Genomic DNA, 21,487 nt, shown 5'->3' on the forward strand with positions numbered 1-21,487 from the left:
CAGGGCTGAATGGGGCAGGGGTCCTGGGGAGACAGGAAGGAGGGGTTGGATGGGACAGCAGGGGGCAGTCAAGGGACAGAGAGCCAGTGTGTGTGGGGGGCAGATAGGAGATGGGGGCCCCCCTCCCCTAACCGGCCCTCCCTACTATTTCCAAAACCCGACACGGCCCTCAGACCAAAAAGTTTGCCCATCCCTGTTCTAGAGTGTCACTTCTTTGTAAAGACTGCAGTCTACTTGCCTACCCTCATCTCCTTGTGGATGGTCAACTGGTTTGTTGAAATGTGATAAACCTGGAACTTTTCACTTCTCGCTCCTAATCTCTCTCACTACCTCTGGCAATTGCACTCTTCTCCCCAGCTCTCAAACTTGAAATCATGGAATTAGCTTGGACTACTCCCATTCAGGGTATTGCCAAATTGTAGCTGGGGCTTCTAGCATTAATATCTAGCCCTTCAATATAGTCAGTCCTCAAATCCTGTTTCCCACCATGGAAGTGTCTCCTTGGAGCTACAGTAATCTCTCTCCTCTTCAGTCTAGCCAATTACTTTACCTGTTGACTCACCCAAGTTTCTCTTCCCCCTCCAAGGGACTGAAGAGTTATACAAGCTTAGGTGCAAGACTTGTAATCTTACACTGAAAAAGAAAGATTCACAAAAGAGATGTTCACCACAAGTGTTGAGTTTCACTATTTTAATATCATGAAATAAAAGTACAAAAACTTTACAGGTATATTGTTTATTACATGAAGATAGAACAGTTAACATTTGCATTTATTTTCTAGCAAAACCTGTATTACCAGTCACTCAGCAGTGTAAATACTAACTCACTAATTTCACCACCATGTGTGCATTTTGTTTTAGGAGGAAACTGCAGAGGTAAAGGCAACAATCTTGTGAGGCTTCATTATAACTGAAAAAAATATTAAGCCTGTTTTGTAACAGAAGCTGTGCTCAAATAGACCATCCATATTTTAATACAGGTTTCACCTAGCAGGCTTTGCAAAAGTGTTAAGACATTTGAACTAGTCATCTTCTTGTCTAAGGGCTGTAAGTGGGGGTTTTCTTGTATTACAGGATATTAGCATTTTGAGGTCCTAGTTCTATATATTTGCAAAGATAAACAGTGTGTGCGTGTATGTTAAAGGGGCCTGGGGCGAGACGATATGCAGTCTTGACATAGCTTGTGCTGTTTATTGAATGAAATCCATTAATTGTTCTTTTCTGATCATGAACTATTGTATGTAAAGTGCAGAAAATTCAGTAGCTATCAGCTGGCTAACCCAAACTTGATTAAAATCAAGTTTATCCAAAGTGGATCTCTGGGAATGCTTATGGGTTGATGTTGCCAAAGCAGTAATTGACTAAGAAATGAAACCCAGGATTTCACTGTATTTTCTCTGTTTGCTAATTATCAGCTGCATGTCTTCCCCATCCCAAAGTTATTTTTAACCTCGTCAAGTGTATACAACACATCAGCAAACATGAAACAAGTAAACCCTTACATTACAATAACCTTATAAAATGTCCTAAACTCAATTTCATACATGCACCTCACATTTTTAGACAAACCTTCAGGTAAATAATTTACTTATGTCAAACAGATTGAACTGGTCAAAAATGCTATGCCCTTTGTTGGACCGTGTGGTATCCTTTCAAATAATTCAGAATTTCATGAAGCATGCATGAAACCAAATTGTGAGTTTACAAATAAATAAAATGGTGCTCACCATTATTACTGATTTTATATATTTTATCATTTATCGAAATGATTAACTTAACTCAGTCCCTTAAGGATGAATTTTGGGGGTCTTTAAAATAAAAGTATTTGGAAATCGTAAGCACATTTAAAATTGGTAGAACTATGCTTTGTTTTTGGAAGGGTCATCCTTGTTTCTTCTCTTTACATCCCAATTATAAACTCTAGCCATATCTGAGGGTATAGTTAAGGAAGCTGCTATAATGCAAAACAAAAAACAAAACAGAGATAACTGATTGCAGAATCACCTAAGTACATTAAATCCAAGTTAATTTTGCTTGTTTCACTGATGCATGAAGGACAACAGAGAAATGGATTAACAAAACAGCTGACTGCAGTGCAGAACCCTGATGCTGTGGAAATTCTGACAAGTGATGGGGCAGCTATACATGGTCACTACTCATCCTCTGTTCAGAGGATCTACATGCTAACAGTTAAATATTTTTGCACAGACATTTCTCCCTTCATATTTACTTCCACTCCTACATACCAAAGCTAAAACTGCTTCCAGTTACAACTTACCCCTTTTTGGTTGCAACATTTACCTATTTCAGCCATACATGACTTTATTCAGCACTGAATGTCCTTTAACACTGGCAACATTTGAAACCCTAATAGCTCCCCTCCAGTATTAATAAGTAGCTAAAGTATCAGTCTTCAACTGCTCTTTGAGAAAGGCAGGTTTGGAAGCAGAAAATCCAAAAACATAATGCAAAATGAATGTGATACCATCAAGACTCCCCAGAGAGGTTCATTTACATGGTTCTAGCACTGGCTTTCTTGCTCAGAAAAGTTGAATTAGGCATTCTACTGGTGGCAAACACAAAGAATAGCACTTGTGTACTATCCAGAGTCGTGACAAGGAACCATTTTGCTCTGAAGCATCAATAAATCCAATTGGCTACCAACTCTAAGCACTAGCCTATGTCCTCAAGTTACCCACTTAGAACAGCAGTGCACATCACAATAGGTTGCACTGGCAGCCCATATTCCTGCTCTATCTGTTAAGAGATGGAATTCCAACAGGGACTAGCTGTGCTGCATTAAACTGTCCCTTCCCTTGCTCAGAATTTGAGACACAAGGTCCACCATTACCATTCAAGACAGCTACTTGCTAATCCTCCATCCACTAGTCTGGTTAGAAAACCAAATAAGCAGAGCTGAATAATCCATTTCTCTTTCTAAAAATCTATTTATCTGTGGAAATGTGAGAAAAATTTGTACCAGTGTTTAATGTAAAGTTGTTTTTCTCCAAAAGGATACTAACTTCTGTGGTGGTGAACTGATCTCTAAGAAAATCCAGGTCTTCCTCTAGAGACTCAAGATTTCTTGTGGCTGTTGATAGATTCTTTTCTAAAAGAGCCTGGGCTTCATCGATATCATATTCAAGCATCACATTGGCCTAAGAGAAAAGATACTTAATTTTAATAAAGCTTTTACTCTAGGTTGAACACACCTTAAGGAAAACATTAACTCTATCCAAGGGGAATGTTACAAACATTTCAGACCGATTTTAACCTTCTATGTAAACAGGCACACACCAAAGCTATGTAAACAAAAAGGAAGTGCAATGCAGGGATCCATTTGCGGCTTCTATCACCTCAGTATTTGAGAAATAAAACCCACAAAAGGCTTGCAAATACTGCTCCCCATGTCATTTTAAGCAACAAATGGACACTTGCTACAGTTGTGGCCAGCAGTCCATACAAACAAAAACAAGACTTTAATGTTTTCAGAATTACATACATTTTAATTAACACAATTCTAACATTTCTTTTAAAAATGGAGGAGGGCTCCCTCAGCAAGTGTTTCTCTAAAGTATCTTTGAAATGTTAAACAATATACTAAAGTCTTCTGGAAATATCCAGATTCAATAGCAGAATGCTCTTACCCTAGTATCAACAACAGAAATCAACAAAGCCATCTGATGCAATTTAGGACAAAATTCTTTTTTGACATATACATGGCAGATCTTATTGCTAATACGTTGTTCTCTCGGTGCGCAAGTTCCCATGTAGAAAGACCAACAATGTCAAATGAAAGTGCTGGAGACCCCAGAGCAGTTTTGTCCTTTGTGAGTACTGAGTAAGAGCTATATACAGTTTTTCAATATTATTTTCTTTATTTGGAGACCGGTGCTTACAATTTCACATCTATGTAGCAACTAGCATCAGTCAACTGCATCATCAGACAGTGGAATTTAACAGAATCAGAGTTAGAGACAGAAGAGCTCTTTTATATCTCCAGACTATTAAGCACATTCTGGGAGTGATTTTCAAAGGCATAAGTGGCAGTTTGACACTTAATAGTGGAAGACAACATTAACATGCATTCTTGAAGGACTGCAGGGCAAAGAACGGAACAACACTGAGCAAACATTCCACAGAAACACCTTGTCAGCACTGGTTTGGAACAGTGTATGCTGCATCTTATGGCAACTAACTCCTCTTACAGGTAGCTTCCATGAGACTGAGGATGCACTATATTAGTAATTCATTTTTTCCTTGGCATAGAAAGTCTTAACTTTTCAAGAAAGCAATTAGAAACAGAGCATACACAGCCCAATACAAACCAATATACGCTGGAAGCCATGATGAGGCAGTAAGGTCAAGGCATGCCCCAAAACCACATAAAATGCATTTTTGGTAGCAGATTTGTGTGTGAACACTAATTAATGGCAACAAATATTCAATGCAAAAAAGCCACTGGGCCCCATATTTTGACAGTTGTAAATGAATGTGAATACACCACACCTAAAAGCCCGCAACAGCTTTCACGGAGCCAAAGCTATATGAATTCTGCTCTCAGGCTTTTACGCTGATGGGCACCAGGGAGAAATCCTTCCGAAAAGTTAACATTTAATAAAGGATGCTCAGGTTGGAATGAAATTCTAAATGTTTCCAAAACTTCTGCAATTCCAGCCTTCACTAAATGCCTGTCTTCATAAGATGAAAGCCCAAAATAGCTAGTGTGCACTAACTGCCCCCGTGGACACTCTTATTCCACACTAACATTGCCTTTGTGCAGATTAACTGTGTGCAGACAATGTTTTTGTCCTAAGCAGATGACTCAGTTCTGGCATGGGGAGTTCAGGGACTTAGTGGTCTCAAAACAAACACTAGTAAGTTAGTTATCTTTGCAGATAAGGAAATGGATGAACACAGATATCCCTGCTTGATACTGCTTAAGTACTTAGAGATCTCTTTTGTTTAAAATCTTTGACCCAGCCAACCCCTTGTTTGTGCTTAGATACAAAATTGATAAGTGCCCTATAAATATGAAACATAGGAGACAAATCCTTCCCTCATCTGAAATACAATGTACTCTGTGAATAGGATAGTAAGAGGCTATATATGGCTAAACATACAGAAGACAAATAGAAAAATATTAGCAGACCTAATTGTGAAAACAAACTGCTTTACTGGACATGTGCCTTCAAGGTAATGGTGGACTGGTATTCTGAACCACAGTGCAATAATGAAATACCTATCATTAATCATTCTGATTAGTTTAAAGAAAAGACAAACTGGAATTTATGGCTCATCAGAATGTTAAAAAGTGTGAGCATTGAATAAAATAGATTAAATTAAGTCCCTAACATGTTGAAATTGCCCTGTAAGGTTTACATCACTGACAAAACAGTTTTTATTGTTGCAAGCAGTAGAACCAATGTAAACTGCAGATTAGCTACATCATGTTCTGTTGCAAGCAGAATCAACAAGATTGCGAGTTGTTAAATTCCAATCCGTGAATATTTGACAGTTGTTGGTAATTATACATAAAATAAGAAAAAGCAAACTGAAAATGTACAATTATGGTTAGAAAAAGTCACCATATAAAGATGTCAGCTTCTTCCTCAAGAGTTCTAGCCCATGTGATCTTGTGTGTCATACTTGACTCTACCAAATAAAAGCGTGTCACTACTTGGTACTCCTATAGGGGAGAGATAGTTGGAGTCTGTTCTGGTTTGTGCTTCAACATACCAGTTGGCCCCGCACCTGGAACTTGGCTAAGCTGTGCCAAGTCAAAGACAATGGTGTTGCACAGGGGTAGCTGAAGAATCTTAATGACTGATGCAAAAGCCAAAAAAAAAAAAATACAGCTTGATTTCTAGACCCAAAGGTGAAGGGTTCTCACTGATATTTTTAAGATGTCTATTACTGCAGTATTAATTTGTATTACCACAGTGCCTACGAGCCCCAGTCATGAACCAAGACCCCACTGAGCTAGATGCTGTATAAATACAGAACAAAAACCTGTCCATGCCCCACAGAACTTAGAAGTGCTGAGGTAAAGTTAGAAATGGAAGAGATGGGCAAAGAAACAACAAAGACCCAGCTTTTCAAACACACACCAGTGTGTCTCCCTTCAGCACAACTGCACAAATTATGGCACTGAATTTACAGCATTTTCTTAGCCTTGTTTTGTTTTGTAAAGTAAGACTATAGTTATGCAAGTTACTTGTCCATGGAATAGTAGGTACTACATTCTGAAGACCTTTTTGCACTGAACTCCCACTGGAGGCTGGTACAGGGACCAGTTACTCGATCACCTAAATGTGCTATTTTTCTAGTTTTGACCATAATTAACACCAGGTATTTAACCTTCCTCATACTTCATACAACTCCATTAAACTCAATGATTGCACAGAATTTTGTCCCACTGTGAGTGGTAGAGATAAACAAATAAGATTACGAACCTGCCAATTTAATTATTTAAAAAAAAAATATTTAGAGGAATTCTGTAGTTACTTACCCCCAACCACAAACAGACTTTATCCGTAGGAGGAACTGATGCTTTACAGTAGAGGTTATCTGCCAATAAAAACCTGGTCTCCATTGGGTTTGTGGATTCCTTAAGACAGATCACAGAACTTGAAGTTGCTAATTGCACTGCAAATGGTTAAGACAGCAGTACAGAAACGAGAGTAAAGAACATACTTTTCTGCCTTTTTTTTTTAGTAATGTGATTATTAAACTTTTGGGGGACTACTGTAAACTTTTACTTCAAAATAGAAGTTACAATTCTAAGTTTGATGACAGCATGTTATAAGGTGGTGATTTTATACACAAATTAGAAATGGCTACAAAGACTAACAGTCCATGGAGCCCAAGCTTAGTGCATCATTTGCAGCTACTAAAAGTCAAGTTTACAGTGGGAATGTTAATTTTCTGAAAGCTAGTAAATAAAGTTATGTGCCTTAAGAATAATTCCACTATATTTTATAAAAGCGAATTGTGTGTGCTCTCCAAAACATTTATTAAATATTTTCTGCTAGTATGGAAAAGCTGTTAACTTTATTTATTCATACCCCATTAAATAATCAAAATAGTTTACCTTTTTCTTCTGCATATATTTTAAAATGTCTAACGTCTGTTTAATTTCAGGAATCTGACTTTTTAGCCTGTGAATTAACAACAGTCATAATTTAGTATTTTGCACATACAGATTCCCCAAACAGTTAGCTATTATATAATCCAACATTTTTTTAAAATTTTAGAAACTCAGGTTCTACAGGCACTCTCTATTCATTTTAATCAGGTGTTAAAAAGTCATAATTAGGCCTGGAAGTTAACACAAACACTTCACTTCTGAATATGCAAGAGATCTAGCAAGTACACTTACCTAGGGAGGCTGGGTGTACCTGGCATGTTCCAACATCCTAATCAATACAGTGAATACAAGGAAAATTCTGATGGAACAAGTGTGTTATTCTGAGCAAAGAATTAAAATTAGAGCAGGTCAGAAATTTTCTGATGGAACATTCATCAGAAAATGCTGATTAACCAAAATTGAAAAGTTTTGCGGGAATGAGGCAATTTGGGCAAATCTTTTGATGGAAACTTGCCTGGTTTACTGCCAGCTCCCTCGCTCATGCATCCACCTCTTTGGCAACCCAGACACCCCATAAGCTTGCCAGGTTGGCTGCAAAGGCAGGCACTGGAGTTATTCATAGATAAGGATCCCCCTCAATAAAAGCAAGCCCCAGTATTTGCCTCTGTTATTGCTCAGAGCTGAGTAAAATTAATAAAGCCTGGTCAGTTTCACACTGCCATTCAGTGGCAGGCAGCAGTGGATCTGACAATCATTTCAATTTCAGTCAACTCCTTAGGTTCACAAGCAACTGCGCAGCAAAGCAGGCAGGCTGCCACAATGCAGTTCCCAGGGCATCTTATTTCATTTCAGCAACACCAAAAAGTTTTGAAAGTATTTAAATCAAGACTTGATGTCTTTCTAAAAGATATTATCTTGCTAAAACAGAAGTTACGGGCTTTCACACATCCTCTTCACCTGTCAAAAAATGCATGTGTTCTGAAACAGTCAGTGCTCTCTCAAAAATTAAGTGATGCTATCTTTCCTTCTCCAAGCTTATGAATTTTAAGGGTGCTGGATCAGTTGGTACTACCAGTTAACATTAAGAAATGGATTGCAGTAACTATTTTAGTGGCCACAAGACTTCTTTTGAAAAAAATGGGAAATCTGCAATTCCTCCCTTATATAAAGGCTGGCAAAGTGAGCTCTCTACTATTGCATTAATTGAAAAAATGACTGTAATAAAAACACTTGGAAAAATTGAGGATGTCTGGTCATACATGAAACTATTGCATACTTTTGCAGTTCAGTATATACTAGTCCCCGATACTCGTAGGTTATATTCTCACTTCTCTATTTAGTCACTTTAATAACTGATGCCTTGCATGACCTCTGCAGGTTTGGGGTTTTTTCTTTGCTTTTTCCAGGTTTTGCAAACAATTAATGTTCAATTTTGTTATGTTTATGCTATTTCTATCTTGTGCCTATATTTATATATGTTTTCTTTTATTATGTGTTTATATTTCATATAAAAAAAGTAAAAAAAAGTAGTTACCGGCTTGATGTCAAAGTGCCTTGGCGAAATTTTATGACCTGTGTTATGCAGGTGGTCAGACTAGACAGTCACAGTAGTCATTTCTGGCCTTAAAGTCTATCAAGCTATAAACTCAGGCTTACTGACACTGCTGATCAGTCTGTGGGAAAAGAAGTGGAGTTGCACCTTTTTAAATTTACTGCATTATTGGCACTACACTTCCTATTACTTCTTATGGCAGTCGGAAATATTTAATAAAATATAACCTTTTTTTTTGAAGTCTTATTTTCAATTTCCAAACTTTGAAAAAATTATAACTTACCTCCTTTTCTTCTGAGCAAGGTTAAGTTCCATAAATTTATATTTCTGATATTGTTCATCCAGCTTCTTAAGTACTACATCTGCAGTTTCATTTCCAGGCTGTTTCATAAAAGAATCTACATCCTCCTTTAAGAAAAAGATAAAATTAACAATTTTATAGAAACCCAGGGTCTATTTATGTGATCAGAAAGATTAGGTAGACAAAAGTTATTTTGCACTAAAAGTGATTTTATACCTTCAATCATTATTTTCCCTTGACTCTTTGCTCAGATGATTGCTTACTTAGAACCTAGATCACGTACAGTGAACACAGAAGGTATTTCACAATGCTAGAGTTGTTGGTGCTTTATGCCTTACAGTTTCAGCCACATGCAACGTGAAACTATCTTCTTTTCCATTCAAAGTGTAGTATCACCTAAGCTCTTTGTATTTCAGTTTCCCCATCTGTAAAATATGGGTCATACTTCCTTGTCACACTCTTTGGCTATTCAAACTGTAAGCTCTTTGGGACAGGGACCATCTTACTATATATAAATACAATGCCAAGAGCAAAGGGGCCATGATCTTTGCTGGGACTTGTAGGCACTTTTGCAATAAGAAGAATTAAACTTTCTAGGGCCGCTACTTTTAGATTTCTCACTGGGTATTTTGTCAGGAAAGTAGTGACATTCATGTTAAAGAAATCAGAAAAATGGTCACAAGCTATTGGCTTGACAGCATTTTTTAAATACATACATCTTGCTAGACGACAAAAAAATATGGCCCTGTCTCAATTTACTTTTTTCTAGCTAGAGGCTTCCATTCTTTACTAATTCAAAAAAAAACACAAAACAACAACAACGCAGTGATATTTATTTAAATAAATAGGCAGGTGAGTGGTTGGTTTTATTATAGTTTACTATGCCACTGACAGCATGAATCCCCTTGGGCTAGCGAGACTCACTGTGGACTTACCCAAATAGGTAAGTGCAGTCAACCTGCTTTCTCAGCATAGAACCAACAACCAAATGTGAATTCCAAGCTTCATCTGAAGTAGGAGGAATTCACATTGCTGCCTCCTGATAAATAATCTACAAAGTCTAGTGGACAGGACACTAGACTGAAAGTTAAGAGACCACATTTCATAGATGCTATTTATGTAGCACCTTTTGGATGTGAGGCACCATATAAGCATGATCTATAACAGGGTTTCTCAAACAGGGGTCTCCGCTTGTGCAGAGAAAGCCCCTGGCAGGCTAGGCCGGTGTGTTTACCCACCCCGTCTGCAGGTCCGGCCGATCGCGGACCACTGCTCCGTGCCAATGGGAGCTGCTTCCAGTGGCGCCTCTGCTTCCAGCGGCTCCTATTGGCTGGGAGCCACAATTGGTCTGACCTGTGGACAGCACAGGTAAATGCACTGGCCCAGCCTGCCAGGGACTTTCTCTACACAAGCAGAGACCCCTGTTTGAGGAAACCCTGATCTATAATTACAAATAATCATCTTCCCAGACTAATTCCTTAACCAGGAAAACACATTCCTGCCTTTTGGAGGACAGCTTGCAAAAGTACATTAGGACCAACTTGCAAAACTGGTTCACAAAATCCCTCAGACTTCAAGCAGCTTTTCCAGGTAAATAGTTTACAAAGAGATTCCAGCTTTGGCACCCAACTCATGGAGTTGCATTAACTGTGCTAACTATTACTCTTACTTTCACTTGGGAATTTCAGCAGCTCACTGAAGGCATTACCTTCCCCATCTGGAGATGACAAAATACGACTATCGCTTTTGCAGTTTTCAAACAATCCACTACTGTGTCACAATATGGCTCTCTGATGGTCTTTTAATTGGCAACAGGGTGTTACATATTCAGTCAAGTCAAAAAGCATGCGCATTTATCATCCATTTCCAACATACCTAGTGACATACTTCATATTGAATCACTCTCTTTTTGTACACGGATTCATACACAACATTCTCAACATTGTACAAAGTCACCAACATCTTCATTAACACTTTTCAATCAACCCACACATAAGAGAATTGGTTGCCTACATGAGATGGGCTGCCAGACACTGCAGATGCATCAATAATTTCAAGGCAATTCAAGAATATATCATTACCAGAAGAATTCACAATAAGAATAGCCATAAAACATGAAAGATACAAGACGGCCCCACAATGGAACATCATTAAATACTTGTAACACAATGAGACTTGACACCTCATTCACTTGGAAAAATACCCCCGGATCCCTTCTGTACCAAGTTAATATCAATTTCCAAGTGTTGTAGCATGACATTGAAAGTAGGAGCTGTTCTGTTGGTGTATGTGAAAAAGTCAGTTTCCCCACACTGGAGTAACATAGGTTTTACTAAGATTAGAAAGTTAAGCACTACTTTTGATTGGGTACACAAGGCTAAAAGTCAAAATAGAAGCAAAGAATTAAGTGACTACATGGTAATACCTACTCTGACCTATTCTTCAAGTAATAAAAAGGAGACTCTCAGAGACTGGAGTGTCAAAAAACAGTGAGTTGAACATATTATAGAGCAAGTAGTCAATAGGATCAATAGCATTCATTCAGGAGTTCTGAAGGAACTTGAGAAGGGGGTAGAAAAATTACTAACAAAATATGCAATTTCTCATTAAAATCGGCTACTATGCCAGAGGACTAGACTGTAGCAAGCTGCAAGAATGATCCTGGATATTGCAAACCTTACTTTACTGTCAAGTAAATTGATGGCAATAATTCAAGAATTATAAAACACCTAAATTCACATAATATAATCGTCAGACCAGCATGGCTTCTATAAAGGAAAGTCATGATTCTTCAGTCTCCAAGAGTTCTCTGGTGAAGCAACAAGATATCGGGGGGAAAGAGCCAATGAACCTAATGGATTTGGACTTTCAGGAGGTTTTTCACAAAATCCCTCACCAAGAGGTAGTAAGGATTAAGGGAACCTAAACTAAGTAATCATGGCATAGAGGTCATTCTGTCATACATTAGAAAGTGACTAATGAAATCATTGGAAGTCTGGTGCATAGGTACAGTAACTCCCCACTTAATGTCCTCTCACTTAATGTTGTTTCGATGTTACATCCCTGCTCCATTACAGAACATGCTCGTTTAAAGTTGCGCAATGCTCCCCTACATCATCATTTGGTCAACGACTTTGTTCATGGTTGGCAGTCCCCCGTCAGCTCCCCTATGCCCCCCGCAGTGCCTCCCACTTAGATCAGTGCCTCCCCCACCCCCGCCTCCTGCCCGTGGCAATCAGATGTCTTGTGGCATTCAGGAGGCTGGGGGGAGGAGCAAGGACACGGCACGCAGCCTCCCTCTACCTTTCCTGCCTGCAGCAATCAATTGTATTAAATTGCTTGTTTAAAATTGTTTAAAATGTATATAATGCCTTTTGTCTGGCAAAAAAAATTTCCCTGGAACCTACCTCCCCTCCCCCATTTACATTCATTCTTATGGGGAAATTGGATTCACTTAATGTCATTTTGCTTAAAAAGTCGCATTTTTCAGAAACATAACTACAACATTAAGTAAGGAGTTACTGTACTTTTGAAAATCCCATTAGGTGCTTAGCTACATCTCTAGGAGCCTAAATCCATACCTTTTTAAGGGTAAAAGACAAAAAGCAAAGAGTGGAAACTAAATGGTAACTTTTTATTGTAGCAAAAGATGTATAGTGAAATACACCCTAAGGCTACACCCCAGGTGTTTATATTTTCATTAATAACCTGGAATGGGAGACAAGAGAAAGAGCAAAATGGTTTAAGATTTTCCAATGACAAGATAGGCGAGATAATATCTTTTTATTGGACCAATTTCTGTTGGTGGAAGGGATAAGCTTTCAAGCATCATCGAGCTCTTCCTTAGGTCTGAAAAAAAAAACTCTCTGAAAGTCAAAAGCATGTCTCTTCCTAAACGCTAGACAGTTGGATAGATAATGGCAGATGAAATTCATTGCCAGAAAATGCAAGGCTGCAAGAAACATGAGGAAAAATAACTTAAGAGATATATACACTTCTACCCTGATATAAACGCGACACACTATAACCTGAATTCAAATATAACGCAGTAAAGCAGTGCTCCGTTGAAGAGCTCTATTATGAGGAGAGGTGGAAAAGAGCTCACTGGTTACTTTAAAAGGGATGTGAATAAGAAGGAACGTGACTTAATTTAATGGATGGTAGAGAATGTCATTCAGTCATTCCTATTAATAAAGAAAGTTTCTCAAAATACAAGAATGAGGGGACACCCAATTCATTTGAAAGGTAAATTTAAAATTTAAAAAATAAAATGCATGTGGATCTTTCTGCCCCAATATTAAATTGAGTCTTAGGCTTCAAAAAAAGGATTAGCCATTTGTATGGATACAAAGGACATTCATAGTAAAATTATACAGAACTAGAAAAGTTATGATAAATACAAACCCTCATGCTTTGGGTCGCAAGTATTAACTAACTAGAAGCTTCCCAAATAAGTAGATTATTCTATAAATAGCCATTACAGGAATTCTAACAATTTTCTGTGAAGCATTTAGTATTATTGGCTACTTCTGAAGACTAGACGCCAAACTAGACAGTACGCTTTTCTGAGCCATTAACACAACTTCCATCTTCCTAAAATGATTTTGAATTTATGAAAATTTTCCCTATTACATCACATTACACAATATTTAGTCTTTCCATTAAGGTTTTTCAAACTCACTTTTCCTTTTTTAAATACCGAGTTGCCTTTACAAGTTCATTAGTATACTGAACTAACCAAAAAACTTATGGTCATTAAATCATATCAATTTTCAGTCTAAACTCTGTCATCAAGGCAAGTTGACCCTAATGCAAAATTTATTTATTTTTATTTTCTCCTCAGACTTTTGAAGAAAATTCAATATAGCAAAAAAAAGCACACTTAATTTCAAAGATACGTGATACTGTTTAATTTTCTGAAAGGAAAAAAGATGGCTCACCACCTTAGAGTCAAAAGAATTTCTCTGTACAGGACAACACCAGTTTTCCCAAGAGCTCTGGAGATATCAAAACACCTTAACGGAAAACAAGGTTTTAGATAAAGACAAAGCTCTCCACACCGAGTATTGTTGTTTGGATACAGATGACAATGGGCTAACCAGGGATCACTAGGTTGTACGGTACAAGAATCTACTCGGTTTGACCTGTAGGAGGTCACAGAACATTACACACAAGAACACCTCAGATTTCGGATACCGACCCACTCCCTAAACGCACATCCATATCCATCATAAATTGCACTAGGATCCGACTCTGGGGCAGACAGATGACACGACCCAGGTAGCGACAATGATGAATCCAGAACTGCACCCACGAGGGTTATCTCCCAGCCCCATAAAGCGCCCCCAGCGATTGCGGTTGTGAGCCCCAGCAGCCCAGCCTGCGCTCTGTGCAGACGGGAGAGTAGGACCCGCGCCCTGAACGACCCGCCCGACCCCGTAGAGCGCAGCCCCCCGCTCATCACTCACCCCTGCTCCTGCCGCAAGGAAACGGGGCCCAGGAGCCCCCGCCCGCCAGCGGAAAAGAACCCGCGAACCCGGGGCAGCTACGGGCCAAGGGGCAGCCCCAGCCCCAGCCCGGGCAGAACCCCCTGCCAAGAGCCGCAGACGGGGAAGAGCCAGCCACGCCCGCGCAGAGACCCAGGGGCGTGGCCGAGGGGCTGGGCGAGGTGCCCCCTCCCCAGGACCCCAGCGCCGGGACCGGGCCCATCTTCCCCACAGCGCCGCCGGCTCGGCTCTGCCCTGCCCGCTAGCGGGCTGGGCGCCGGGAGCGGCTCTCACCACGAACACGGCCTCGGGGATGCCCAGGTGGCCCCGTCTTCCGCCCGCGGGCGCCTCGCCGCAACAAATCTCGCCGCTGGTGGCCGCCGCCATCTTGGGGAACCGACGGCGGTGCGTGCCGTGCGTCCGCGCGGCCCCCCTCCGCCGAGCCACACGAGTCCTACGTCACTGCGTCAGCGTGAAGCCCACCTATCCTCCGCGCCCATTGGCTGCAGCGCTCTGACTGACAGGGCGCGGTGTGCCCGGAGATGGGTGGGGCTTAGCTGAATGGGCGGGCTCCAGTGGGTGGGATAGGGTAGGGTTAGTGGGCATGGCGTAGCGGTGGGCTGGGGAGCGGAGGTGCTGCTGGTGTGCGGGGCTGCAGAGGGACGGGCGGGGGAGTGGTCCAGTGCCCGCCGCCTGCTGTCCCGTGGCTCTGCTGCTGCCGGGTTTCTGTCGGGGCGGTCTCACTGCCGGTGCTGTCTCCATGGGAAATACGCTAAAGGGCAGGGCCGTGCACAGGACTCTCTCTCCTTCCTAGTCACCTCTGAAACTGAGCTATTAAAACAACTTGCTTTACATGGCTGAAATCACATTTTATGACAAACTGGCGAGAGATTTAGTGTTTTCCCACAAATTAATACAGTCCAGTGCATAGGCACCAACTCCAGGGGTGCTCCGGGACTGCAGAACTTAGAGGGAAAAAGTGGTGGGTACTGAGCACCCATCTGCACACCACTCTATCAGTTCCCCTCTTTCCCACAGGCCCTGCCAATCAGTGCTTTTCCTCTCTCCCCACACCTCCTGCCTGCCACCATCATTTTTTTCGTGGGGTGCAGCGGGGGAGGAGAGAGGACTCAGCGCCCTCAGGTTTGTTGGCGGAACGGGGTGGGAAGAGGTGGAGCCTTGAGGAAAGGAGTGAGGTGGGGGCAGGGCCTGATGCAGAGCCAGGGGTTAATGACCCCTGGCACACTGGAAAGTCGGCACCTGTGTCTGGGGTTTTTTTTTGTCCATCCCGCCTGCAACAAATTACATTTTACCTCTCTCATCATTACAGCAGCAGGTCCTGCAGGATCACAGACCTGCTGCAGGGCTCTAGGACAGAGCGCTGTTAGGAGCAGCAAGGGCTCTGCTGATGATCCCATTGAACTCTTTCCCTCCTTCAGCCTCCCATCTCTCCTTGGTGTTCATCTCTCTGCTGTTGTCCTCTGTTACCATCTTTTGGATTATTAGTGGTGGGTTCAGGCCAGAAAGGGGAAACATGTCAAATAAAGTGCTTCCCACATCATCAACCTTCAGATCAGTCTTCAGCGTTGTAGTTACTTGACAACCTATTTGAGGTTTGATGACCGTCACCATATACTGTTGTATTAATTCTTGGGATAGTCCTGCTTTAACATAGCTCTGCCTCCAGAGAATGGGCATTACTATATTTTGTTAACAGGCCCAGCACCGCTAATCTTTAAATGTATGGCCAAAGATGCTGTATTTTTTTATTTTTGTGTGTGCCGTGAAGCTTGTTTTGAATAAGGAGCCTGAGGAACTTGATGAAGAAGCTTGGCATTATGTGTTGCTTCTCTAAAATAAATAACTGGGCCTCTTTCCACAAAGAGCTTCTTCTTCCATGTTGGAAGAAGGATCTCCATTTTTTTGTGAAAAGGATTGTGGAACTGGATGCTGCTACAACTTTTATAGACCCTTAGCATTGACTTGACTTTACAAAATGATTTATGGTATATTTATGGTTCTGTTAGCATAATAATGTTTACAGGAATGTCACTTCCTGCAAAACAAGGCTCCAGGACTTAAATTAGCATTGTTAATCATATCCAGCATGTGTACATTATGTCTTTCTAGGATAGGGTTTTATACTGCTGCCTGTCACCATAGGTTAGGGATCCTGAGCGCCTTCCATTAGGGATGTAAAATATTAAATGGTTAACTGGTAACCATTAATCTTACCAGTTAACCGACCCTAACAGTTAACCCCCAGCCCGAGCAGCCCCAGCTCCAGTCCAGCCACGCCAACCCCAGCTGGCTGGAGCAGCCAAGGCCCTACACTGGTCATCGACCCCAGCTGCACCGGCCGGAGCAGCCCCAGGGGCCCCAGTCCCTCTCCCTCTAATTGGTTAACTGCTTAAATGATATTGTAATAGTTTAAACAGTTAACTTTTTAAACAGATATTTACATTCCTACCTTCCATGTGAAATCAATAGTCAGTGGACTTCATGGGGTTTCTGGCATTTTTCCTTCCCTGGGATCAAAACTCTACTTGGGAGTAGTTGTGCAGAGTGGTAGGAGTTTAGGAATAAAGAGGGCGTTCATATTGTGAGTAGCACTTATGGTAGAGAGGTTTTCTCAAAGAGAAAGAGTTTGCAGTGTTTGGCACAGGTGGTCAGACTCTGATTTCCCCTGATGGCCTCTGGGGGATTATTCCATAACCAGCTCCCTTCCACTGAAAATGCTTTGCCTCCAGGTCCCAGAAGCTTCATCTGAGTTTGTGATCTGCATTGTCCAAGGGGCACAACTGTCACAGTTGTTCATAGATCAACGTTTGGTCTTTGATTTAGCTGAGGGTTTGATCCATTCTTGTACATATTTTCAACCAGTCAAGAAATAGCAGACATTTTAGGTAGTAACTGATGCATACTACTTGCTGAGTACTATAACGCTTTCTCTACATTGACTCTTTAACATACTGCACCAATTCATAACTTATTTTTGTACTTTAAAATTATAAAAATGTGTTCCACTTGTTAGGTTGACTTCAAGCTCCAGTCCATCAAGCTAAAATTTGTCATTTTTAAAAAAGTTAGAGCTCACTTTATTTATTACAGAAGAGTACAATAAAATAATTGAAAGCCACATGCTATTTGACTTTTATATTTCAATTCTAGGAACCCCCCCTCCCCCAAGGGAAGATTGCAAGTCAGAAAAGAACTGAGACAGTCTGGCAATTAATGAGAATGACAGGATACAATTTAAAAAAGCCTCCTCCCTCAGGATGTATTTTTATAATCAATAGCTAGTCAGGTCCGTATGTATAATATATAATTATGCTTCTATCCAGGTTTACCTCTTTGTCAAGATGCTACCTAAGACGTCAGTCTTGTAATTCCATAAAAATGGTAGTTTTCTTGCCAGTTTCCAGCTCCTCTGTGTGCCTACAACTTGCCCTTTTGTCCATAGATGTGTTTTTCTGCATCAACCTGCCCCCGCCCCCCAGGAAGTTGCTCAGGGAGTTCTCCACAGGGCTGCCCTCAAAGGAGACAGTGGGAGGAACCTCCTTTGGAATTCAAGACTGCAGGAAACATGATTCAGTTGCCATACTGGTAGTGTTGGCAGTGGTATAGGGCAGAAAGCTCCATTTCTTTACAGCTTCTGGGTGCCACATGGTGGCAGCTTTCTATTCCAGTGCTGCTTCTAAGTGGTTCAGCAGGCTTAAACTTTGGAAGCTACAATATGCCCATCAAGAAGAGTTCCTAAATCTCATAGAAGTGATATTCCTCTACTACAATGTGACAGGGCTCCATTCGTCACACTAGCAGCACCTGCTGGTCATCTTAGGTATCAGGTTGGTACACCCACTCCTGGTGGTGTCTTGTCCACCACCACTTCTGCTCCTGGACCCACATCATTCCAAAGATTGCGGCATCCTCTTCATGACACTGTCCTACAGCCATGCAACAATCTGTGCTCCCCACTTCTGGAGGCCAACACTGCAATCTAACTGTTCAGCCACTTCCTACTCCAGATCCCAGCCCAGGGACCCAGAAGATGACAGCCACATGCTGCACCTCCAACTTCTCAGTACATTTCCCCAGGCCACTTTCCTGCAATCTCAGCACCTTCTTCATCCTTACCTCAGCATGCTAGTCTTAGCAACCAGCAGGAGCTCTCTCTTGCTCTCCTGTTCCTGCCCAACACTGCTCTATCCAGAGCGCTAGCTTTCTTCTACCTGCAAGGTAGCCAGTTCTCCCTCCTTAAGATCCAGGGAACCACTGAATCTGCTGTGCCCAGCAGCTCTTCTTATATGGGCCTGCTAGGCCCTGATTGGCTGCTCCTCACAGCTCCTCTCCTACTGGCTGCTTTTCATACTCTATTAACCCCTTAAAGGCCAGTGTGGGGTAGATGCCCATTACATACAAGCAACATCCACTAATTCAATTGTAAACCCTGGGGGCAAATCTTCTCTCCACAGCCAGAAAGCATAGAACAATCCATATGGTCTGAACATGGAGGCAAAAAAGCATGATCCCCTACTATGTTATTGCAGTTGCACTTTGCAAGAACTCTGGCACAGGTTGCATGCACAGGAAATTTGAAGGTGAAGCTGACTGGCTGATTGGCTAATACGTCCCATAGAAGTGAGGGACGACACTAATTAGGGTGACACAGGGTCGGGTGGACCCTCACTGCAGTTGCTTGCAGAGCAGCTTTTCTTAACATAGCACATGATGAGTTGCAGGGAAAGAATTCCCTCACTCTTCCCATGACCCTTGCAGCACTCCCCTGCATTCAACCAGTTCTCTCTGCATGCAAAGTTTTATTGAAAATCGTGATTTTGCTTTTTGATGTTAGTTAGGGGGCTGAAACCTCACAAATGTGTTATCTACTCATTGCAAAAGAAATTTAAAAAATTGAATAAAAAGTCAACCATATTGTTGCTATTAAGAGCCATAATAGCATTACAGAGGTACAGTTTTGCTACTATTATATGGCTGGGTTTATTATTTATATTGTTTAAGAGTCTGTCTTGAACCAGGACTCCATTGCACTAGGTGCTGTACAAAGAAAGAACAAAAAGACAGTCCCTGTTCCAACATGAATCAAATAAGTTTACAGTTGCCTAACCAGTTTTGCCTGCTAAGGTAAAACTCATGCCTCAGTTGAAAGCCTGTTAAGAGATGCAGCTTTGATATCAAAGTGATGACCAACTAACAGCTAATGCAGATTTAACAGGGCCTTGTCAAACCTGCCAAAAATAGGGCCACTAGTGTTAGAAACAGTGGAAGCTGAATATAGGTAGAACTCGGGCCTTTTAATACCATTTCTTTTAATACTATGTCAAATTTGAATGTGAAGTCAAGAGGCTGCCATATGTTTATTCATTATTATGGCACACCACACCCAGTATTAAATATGCCAGTGAAAGGGAGATAGGTTAAGACAGAAGGCAAAATCTAAAGTCCCTGGGCTTGATGAACTTGACTTCAATCTGTTATTTCATCAGGAAATTTTGCATTTATCACATTTTGTTGGACATAATAAAAAATGATGCTCTTAACTCCAAACTCTACTTGCACAATGGCCCGAATCAATCTCCTCACAGCTTTGAGTAGACGCATCACTTCCATTAGCTTTGCGCTTTCTCCACATTTTATTTCCTTTGCAATTACTTGTTTGAGAATTAACTAGCCTATTAACCTTATGAAAATGACACTGTATCTCTTCATACTACTTTGAGAGGGGGAAGGGAACAGTTAGAGATTGCTGTAGCTTGTTTAGTATTCCCATAATAGTTCTCTCCTTAGCCAGCACCTTCCCCTGCCACACACACACACGCCAAAAAACCCTCTCAGTCACTAGTAATGCACATTAGCAATTCTTAAGTCAGTATTTTTATTTCTTTGTCATCAAATCATGGATACTTGGGCACTTCCTTTTATTAATTACAGTCAGAAGTGTAGGTCTGAAAGTTGGTTCAGAAATTCCATGCTCTTTATGCCATCCTGTTATCACTTATGCTTTCTGTTGCTTAATCATGGGAGTCTGAGCCTTTATTGCCCAGGCATTTGTTTTGCACACAGTATGTTTCTATTGTTATACGTAAGTATCCTTCATAGCTGGTGCCCTTCCTTTTCAGTTTCCATAGCGACATGCATCTTTCCTTTGTGATGTACAAGAGGTGTAGCTGGGTGCCTTTGCATCAATGAACATCAATTAGCCAGGAATTGTTCCCAACAGAATGGTAGTGAATTGCTTTGTCTCACTGTGTGGCATGCAGCTATGCAAGCCAGATCAAGAAGGTGTCTTTTTCTCTGACTCCTCAGGTTAATGGATGGATTAATAGGGTAACCTAGATTCTAGAACATCCTAAATAGCCACACAATGCAGAGGGACTAGAGTGTATTTTAGCAAACAGAGGATGAGAGAATGAAAGAAGCCACAGTGAGCAGATAAGGCAAAACAGACAAATGCGGCTGCAGGAGGTAAAGGAAGAGATACAGACACGTTTGTGAAGGAGAAGCAACATGAACAGTATGAAGAAAAGTGGGAAAGATTAAAAAAAGAGAGAAGAAAGGTAAAAAAATGAGGCTTCTACATCTATATTTAGGTATGTAGATTTGCAAAGATAGCTGCTCCCAGAAGGGTGCAGTAAGTGCTCAGAATTCCTCAAAAGTCAGGCTACTTCTATAGATACTTAAACATGAGCAGAAGACAAGACTTGCAGCCAAAAAGAACAGAAGGGGGAAGGCCAGAGAATCACACAAACACCTGGAAGAGGGAGGTCTATGTGTTGGAGACTCTCTATAAGAACAGACAGGCCTGTCACCAGAGCTGATCCAGGCTATGTCTACATGACACAGCTTTTAGCAACATGCTGTGCCGCTTTTAGCTTTTAGCTACAGATGTGCCGCTAAGTCACGCTGTGTAACCACTGTTGGCTCTCCTGCCAACAAAAAACTTCCACCCCTAATGAGCGGCGTTTGCATTGTTGACAGGAGAGTGCTCCTACCAACAACATGCTGTTAACATTGGCGCTTTTCGCAGCAAAACTTTTG

At 41.2% G+C, this 21,487-nt stretch overlaps 1 protein-coding gene and 1 long non-coding RNA gene across 2 annotated transcripts in view; one reads left to right on the plus strand and one right to left on the minus strand.

The window, feature by feature from the left end:
* The window catches only part of LOC142047211 (uncharacterized), a 190,810-nt gene that overhangs the window by 140,818 nt on the left and 28,505 nt on the right, over positions 1-21,487 (plus strand). The window lies entirely within an intron of this gene.
* VBP1 (VHL binding protein 1) lies at positions 676-14,867 on the minus strand. Its single transcript, XM_032788211.2, has 6 exons — positions 14,723-14,867; positions 8,925-9,049; positions 7,093-7,159; positions 6,511-6,609; positions 3,019-3,157; positions 676-1,929 (listed from the first exon to the last, which is right to left on the minus strand). Exons 1-6 carry the CDS (start codon positions 14,813-14,815, stop codon positions 1,859-1,861), a joined length of 594 nt encoding a protein of 197 aa, XP_032644102.1. The 5' UTR covers positions 14,816-14,867; the 3' UTR covers positions 676-1,858.

The sequence above is a fragment of the Chelonoidis abingdonii genome, chromosome 8 (assembly GCF_003597395.2).
Source record: "Chelonoidis abingdonii isolate Lonesome George chromosome 8, CheloAbing_2.0, whole genome shotgun sequence".
Lineage (NCBI taxonomy): Eukaryota > Metazoa > Chordata > Testudines > Testudinidae > Chelonoidis > Chelonoidis abingdonii.

Bases quoted from the DNA above. Each gene is read 5' to 3' on its own strand.
- VBP1 (XM_032788211.2), bottom strand. From the start codon at position 14,815: ATGGCGGCGGCCACCAGCGGCGAGATTTGTTGCGGCGAGGCGCCCGCG. The intron at 9,050-14,722 runs GTGAGAGCCGCT...TTTTTCTTAAAG, and splicing joins TCCCCGAGGCCGTGTTCGTG to GAGGATGTAGATTCTTTTAT. The intron at 6,610-7,092 runs GTAAACTATTTT...ATCTGTCTTAAG, and splicing joins AATATATGCAGAAGAAAAAG to GAATCCACAAACCCAATGGA.